The 7,654-nt window shown below is 44.7% G+C and overlaps 1 protein-coding gene across 1 annotated transcript in view; it reads left to right on the forward strand.

Moving 5' to 3' along the window:
- The window catches only part of HTR4 (5-hydroxytryptamine receptor 4), a gene marked incomplete at both ends in the record, with an annotated part of 188,105 nt that extends 180,451 nt beyond the window's left edge, over window positions 1-7,654 (forward strand). The window contains one exon of the mRNA XM_081308136.1: window positions 7,567-7,654. Coding sequence (XP_081164262.1) covers window positions 7,567-7,654 — 88 coding nt within the window. The remainder of the gene's footprint in view (window positions 1-7,566) is intronic.

The following is a 7,654-nucleotide window of genomic DNA, read 5'->3' on the forward strand; positions in this document are numbered from 1 at the left end:
CCGTGTTCATTTCACTCTCCATCACCTAAGCCTTCAGCCTCTTCTGTCTGCTAAGACCCTCAACAGTGGTGGCCCCACCTCCTTCTGGGCCTCATCTCTCGGAATTCTCTGCCCTGCTGTGTGAGCTCTCCTCACCACTGCTCAAGTACGGCTCACCACTCCACACCATTTCCTGCCTGGTGCCTTTGCCAGCCCATGCCTGCGCCGGGGAAAGCCCTCACTGGCCCTGCTTCCAGTGCATCATCAGGTCCTTTCAGCTGTACCTTCAAGGTGTATCCTGAAGCCCGCTACATCTCACTACCTCCACTACTACCACTCTGAGCCACAGACGTCTCCGGACACCTCAGAAATCACCTGTGGGTACCCAGCCTAGTGGCACACACCTATAATCCCAGCAATTTAGGAGACTCACATAGGAGGATCAGAAGTTCAAGACCAACCTGGACAACTTAGTGAGACTCTATCACAAAATAAAACATCAAAAGGCCTGGGAAGGTAATTCAGTGATAGAGTACACCTGAGTTCAATCCTCAGTATTTAAAAGAAAAACAAATCACCTGTGGTCAGTAAAATAATGACCACCCAAAGAGGTCCACATCCTAATCTTCAGCACCTGTGAACATGTTATTTTACGTGGCAAAAGGGACTCTGTTGATATGATTAGGCCTCTGGAGACGGGGAGATCGTCTGGGATGTTCTGGGTGTGCTCGCTGTAATCACAAGTACCCTCAGAAGCAGGAAGCAGGAGGATCAGCGTCCCAGAGGGAGGTCTGATGATGGAAGCAGAAGTCGGAGCAGTGGGACCAGAAGTCGAGGAATGTGGGAGTCCGCTATCAACTGGAAAAGGAAGGAATGTATTCTTCCGCAGAGACCTCGAGAAGAGCACAACTCTGCCTATACCTTGGTTTTAGCCCTGTAAGGCCCATTTTGGACTCCTAAGCTCCAGAACTATAAGATAATTACTTTGCATCATAGAAGCCACTAAGTTTATGGTACTTTGCTACAGCAGGAACACGAGACTAAGACTCCCTGTAATTTGCCTCTGGGCTCACACTTCACCCCCATTCCAGTCCAGTCTCCATACCACAGCCAAGTGATTCTGTAAAACATAAAGTCCTCCTGAGCTCCCTCTGCTTACAGCCTTGGCCAGCTTCCCACTGCTCTCAGGATGAGGACAACAGTCCTTAGCTTGGTGGCCTCTGGGAACTCTGCACCTCATCTCAGACCATTGCCCACCCTGTTCTGTCCCACTACTGTGGATCTTGGCACTTGCTGGTCCTTTGCCTGCATGCTCTTCCCCTTGGTCTGGTTAACAAGTCATCTTTCAGTTCTCTTTTCCTGTCATTTCCTTGGTGACCCTACCCTAACAAGGCCACATTCCCCTGACACACTCTCTTAATGCCACCAAATATCTTTCACTCCTAACATTTCTCAGGACTATAATTTTACACCTGACTGTGGGTCTCTTACTCTACACTGGGAGCTCCATGAGGACACTGTAGTGTCTGAATCACAATGGGATACACAAAATACTTTTTTTTTTCTTTGCAGTGCTAGGGATGGAATCCAGGGCCTCACACATGCTAGGAAATCACTTTACCTCTGAGCTAGATATTCAGCCCCTTTTTATTTTTAAAGCAGAGTTTCACTAAGTTGCCCAGACTGGCCTCAGACTAATGATCCTCCTGCCTCAGCCTCCCAAGTAGCTGAGATTTATAAACATGTGACACTATGCCCAGTTCAAAATACATTTTAAAATTAAATGGCTGAATGAAAAAAGTCCTAGGACTTGAAAGCCTCATTCCTTCCTGAACATTGAAAAAATAGCCACTGTAAAATCTTAATATCTAGGTCTTTAAGACTCCAGCTTTTACAGGGGAGAGGAGTTTGGCGTAGAGGTGATGGTCTAGGGGCGATGCTAGGGATGGACCCAGGACCTTACACAGGCTAGGTAAATTGTTTACCCCTGAGCTACAGCCCCAGCTGGGGACTGAACCTACCTGAGGATTGAATCTCTTTAAATTGAGGCAACTTATATTTTAATAACTAAAACATCTTGTGTGAGCCAGCACTGTGGTGCAGGGGAGGGCTGTGGTGATGTGTGATGCAGTCTAATCATTTCCTGATAACGCCAGGCTGGGCAGACTATTACCATGTTACTAATTACCGTGTCCAGACTGCTGTAAGTGTGATGCTAATTGCTCAGTGAATGGATGGTAGACTCAGGTAATTACCAAACCTGATGTGGCTCCCTGTCATGTTTGAGTAAATTATTGTAAAGGGAAAAAGCAACCCATCTTGAAGGGAACTGCTTGGTGGACTGCCGTTGCTTGGGAAACCACAGTGCTTCTTCGTAAGGACCTAAAGCCACCAGGTACAGAGATTCACCTGGGGGCAGCTTTCCACCAAGGGAGCTGCCGGACACCCAGTCAGATTACTCATCAAACAGAGTTGTGAGAGTTTGGCCACCCTGACAGATGATGATTTCTCTTTGGGGATGATTATTTGTAAAGCCATCTAAAAAGTCTCTTTCAGCTATGTGACCAGTTAACAGTGAGCAAACACACTTGATCAATTCCTAAGGAATAGATTTTTGCAATGAATCAGTGCCCAGATCAACCAGAATAATCCAGAGTTAGTAAGTGGCCAAGCAAGGATTTGAATTTGGCATTCCTCCTCAGGAGCTCATATTCGTAACATTTCACAGTTACCTACTTTTTTTTGATTCTAAGAAAATCATGTTTTCTTAACCTTGTTTGTCTTTCCAGTGAAGATTTCTCCACTCGCTGTGGGTCCTCTTCTGCTAAGGCATTTGTAGATGTTAATTTTAGGTGTTAGGTGAGTGGGACTAACTTCCATGTTTAGGTCACATAACTAGAGATTTGGGATTTGAACTCTGTTCTGTTTGCCTGCTGTGCTATGTGCTTTCTTTTCTCTTGATATTCCCCACATTCAGGATGTGTAGAAGCCCATGAACATGTCCATAGACTACTAGGGATTCCAGTCCCCTTCTTAGAAAAACATTGCAGGAAATTTTCCACTGTTACTGCAACATTGGGGCAGTCTACCTGAATTCAGACAGTATGCATTTATGGGCAGCCATCCAGATGATTTCCAAATCTGCTCATGTTATATACTATCAAAATAAAAGCACCAAAATTAAAAATATGTACCACATGGAGACTTGGGAATGTCCCCACCTTGACAGTACCTCAAGAATGGGATGCATTTGAGATGCTGCCTTGACGTGGTGAGTTCTGCCAAAAGGCTAAGACTAGTCCCTCCTTTCTGTGCATGTCACCCACCATAATCAGGCAAGAGGTCCACCCAGATGTTGTGAGTGGAAAATCTATCCATCTTCTCCCCCTACATCTGCAGAGAGCTGCTGCCTCTCAGCTGGTCTCTGAATAAAGGAGCCTGCACTGAGTGTCCACCTGAGTCCTACCCCTGTTTTCTAGTCTTCCTGGCAAGTGACTCATTAGCACATGGGAAGCAGACACTCAGGAAAGATGTGTGGGAGGCTGCTGTGGAGTACACAGGGCTGTAAAGTTTCCCTGCATTCTGTGACAGTGCATCTTCGTACATGATCACAGCTATGGGGTTGCCTTCTCAACCAGGGAACCCTGTTTGTGGGAGCGGTGCTAGGGGTGGAATCCAGGGCCTCACACATTCTAGGCAATCACTCTACCTCTGAGCTAGATATTCAGTAATGGTGTCATTTACTGTCATGGAAAGTGATCTCTTAGCTGTAGAACAGGACAAAGTTGGGGAATATGCTTTGAGATGAAGAGTATGATTATCATGCACACTGTGACTGCTTAACTGCTCTGATCCTCAGTTTTCTCATCTGTAAAATAGATCTTAGTGGGGTGCCTACCACTTACAGTTACAAAAAGCAAAAGAAATAAACTAAGTCATGTATGTAATTATTACAAATTTTACCTGGCAAGCATCCTAATTCCTGAATATAATGAGCTGTTCATGATTTCTTACTATGAACATTAAGGTTTTTTATGCATAGGCATCTGTTTTTGGCATATCACTCCCCCTCAGATACCAGAGTATAGCCACACTTTTCAGGGGTTTTGGATTGGAGTCCCCTTTTGAAGATCCATATTTAAGTCATTAAGCAATGCTGCTCAAGACAAGCCAAGGGTGGGAGTCTGACCTGAGGCCTGGCCAGGCCCTGCCTCTCACCATGATGCCCAGGATCATCACGCAATTGCTTGGAGCCACTTGTTTTTTCTTTATAAGACTGGTCGTTTTGCCTGCCTGGCTTAACCTGAAGACAATGTGACTACGAAAGAAGTCCATGGATGGAGACAACAGTTGCTGCTGCTCTAGCATGAAGATAAAGAATGCTTGCAATTCTGATAAAGGAGGAAGGAAAGGCCAAACCAGGGAGCCTTCTACATCTTGAGGCCTTTTGAGTTTTCCCTACAAAGGAAACAAAAGAAGAACACATTAAGTAATTAAGAGCCATGCATATATCATCATCGTTATTACTGCTTACTCTTGGCTAAAGCAGGTATTGAGCAAAAGATGTGGACAGAATGAGTTTAGCTTTATGGTATTCAGCTTCAACTGTGTGCCAGACCCTGTGCTACATTGTGCTATTGAAGCTTACAACAGTACTGTCTCTGGGGATCATTACCCTCAGTCACCGAGGAGGAAAGAAAGGAAAAGAGAAATGAAATAACTTGCCAGATATCACAAGCTGCTAACTTGTAGGGCCAGGATCGGGAGCTAGGTCCATTGGATTCACGTTGTGGTATTGGTCACCATGCTGCATAATGGAGTCCTTTAGTGAATGAGATAAGGCAAGGGAAACACACACAGACACAGACACACACACACACACACACATACACACACACACACGCCAGGCTTAACCTTCTGGTTAAATCAATTACAACTCTACTGAGTGTCATACTTTTATATCCAGAGGCTGATCACTTCTCACCACCTTTGCAGCTACCATTTGGGCCAAGGCACTGCCTTCTCTCATTTGGATTATTGCTGTAATCCCAATTGGTCTTGCTGTCTCACCTCCATCCCCTCTATAGCCATGTGCCATGTATACTACATTTCAGTTAATGGTTGGCTATATAAATGATGATAGGGTCTCATTCACTTATAATGGAACTGAAAAATCCCTATTACCTAGTACATTGTGCTTACCATTGTGTTACAGTTGTCTACATATTCAGTACTTGCAATATAGGTTTGTCGTCTAAGAACAATGGCTATATCACAGAGCCAAGGTGTGTAGTAGGTCTACCATTTGGATTTGTGAGAGATACTCTGGGATGGTCACACAATGATGACATCACCTATTGGCACATTTCACCAAAGGTATTGTTAAGCAATGCATGACGTATTCTCAATAGAGCAGCTAGAGGGAACCTACTGGAAGGTGTTTGGGACCATTACTGAAACTCCTCACATGTACAAAAGCCAAAGCCTTACAGGGATCTGCAAGCCCACCCAACCACCTGGCCCTGGCTACCTTCCATTGCTCCTGTTGATCCTTCCCCCTCAGTACCTCCTACCCCTGCTGTTTTTCCACATACCAGACCAAGATCTAGACTCAGGACTTTTGCACTGCTGTTCCCCACCTGGAATATTTTTCTTCCGGGTATGCACATGATCCCTCTCTCAGTAATGTAACAGAGTTCTGACTGGAGACAAACCACACCAGCTATTAAAACAACATTGTACCATAAGAAGGTGTTAACTAAACATATAGTTGTTATCTAAGGAAATGGAAAAAAAAAATATCTCATGATCTGTTACGAGACTCAGCAGCCCCTCCCGGAGGGCTCTCCTACTGCAGGTGAAGAAGTGTGGCAGGGCTGATGCTCATAGCAGCCACCACAGATGGAATGACAGGGGGAGAAAGTCCTTTTCCTTCTCCCAGTTCTAGTCTCCCTCTAACATCTCCTATTTGAGGAGTTTGACAAAAAGCTAACAGAGCAATTCATTGGATTTACAGAATGACAGTGTCCGGAATAGAGGAGGGTTTTGAGATGGAGAATGTATGGCTCAACAGCAGCAGCACTAACTTCACTGAGGTCTGTGTATCTCATGGGGACCTTTCCTGAACACCCCAGCTAACGATACATGATCTGAGCCTTTCTTCTTTCCTGTTTTGACTTTTCCCTAACACTCATCTAGCTGACTAGCAGCAGCAAATGCTTCTTGTTCTGTATGCCACATCCCCCAGCCCACCTCTGCCCTGGCAACAGCTGCAGTGGACACCAACTCTTGCCCTTCCCTGTGTCTGTGTCCCTCAGTTAACATCTGCTTCTAGCCAACTAAGAGGACTGCTTATTCTACATCAGGGCTTCTTGATCTCACCACATTTGGAGCAGTATTTCTTCATTGTGGGAAACTATGCTGTGTGTTGTACAATGTTCAGTAACACTCCTGGTCTACCCATTAGATGCCAGTAGCATCACCCCTTGATGACAATCACAAATGCTTCCCATATGGCCCTGGAGGCAAGGTGCTCCTTGTTGAGAACTTCTGTTCTAGACGTAGAGTTGTATGTGGTCCATGGTTGTGCGAGGCCCAGTTAAGCAAATGTTATGTTGTCATCGGATTGAGTGGGTTTGATTTCATATGATGTCATATCTTACCTTGGGCAAGTCACTAACCAACCCTGACTAGGCATCATTTTGTCCAATTATAAAATGAAAATAATACTATCTCATGGGGCTTTTGTAAAGATTAAAAAAAGAAATCCATAAAGAGTGATTAGCACAAACCGACCAATACAAGTCAGTACTAAGTTATTGTAATTCAAAGCAAAGCATCAAGGCACAGCATGAGAAGCCACATTGTTTTGCCAACAAATGATGCTGAATATCTAGTAGGTGTTTATCTCACTGCTTGGGCTTGATGCTGGTTTCAGGGAAGTGAGTGGTGATCATGATACTAAACTGCACAGATTTCATATGAGTGACTGTCAGATGCTAGATTCTGGGTGACTGCTACACTCCTGACATTGAGATGGATTTAAAAGCAATTAACATTTTGAGTGCAACTGTATGACACTGAAGAAAAATAATAAACACTTGTTAAGCAGTAAATTTCACTGCAATGCTTAGAGTTAACTTGCTGTTTGCTTGAAAATCAATTTATAGTTGAAAGAATCAAAGTAACAAATACATTGAATTTCAGGCCCCTGAGTGGTTTATTCATCTCAGTATTTGACAGTGCTGAATATGAAGCTGTTGCTGGTAGAGGAAGCTTGACCTACTCCGATAAAAATCCATTCTGGTGAATAGCACAGAAGTCCCAGGCTTTGGAGGAAGGAAAGAAATCTGGGTCCCCGACCAGCCTGCTACCCACTCACCCCTCCAGAACAGTTTCCTCACCTTTAACATGAGCAATCCAGCCGAGTTCTTTGGCCTTCTGTGAAGTTCTATTCCATCCCACTCCCATCTCACCTCACCCTCAGAAACATGCAAAGAAAGGAAGTCAAGAGCAGAGGTGGTACTCTCTTTGGTGCCTATGAAGGATGCCTGTTAAACTCTTGTGCCTTCTTTCCTTTCTCCTTAGGTATACAGTTCTGCATAGTGGACACCACCAGGAACTCGAGAAACTGCCCATACACATCGACCCAGAGTCCCTGGAATCATGCTTCTGA

Source organism: Spermophilus citellus (assembly GCF_964194105.1).
Source record: "Spermophilus citellus genome assembly, chromosome: 1".
Taxonomy (NCBI): Eukaryota; Metazoa; Chordata; class Mammalia; order Rodentia; family Sciuridae; genus Spermophilus; species Spermophilus citellus.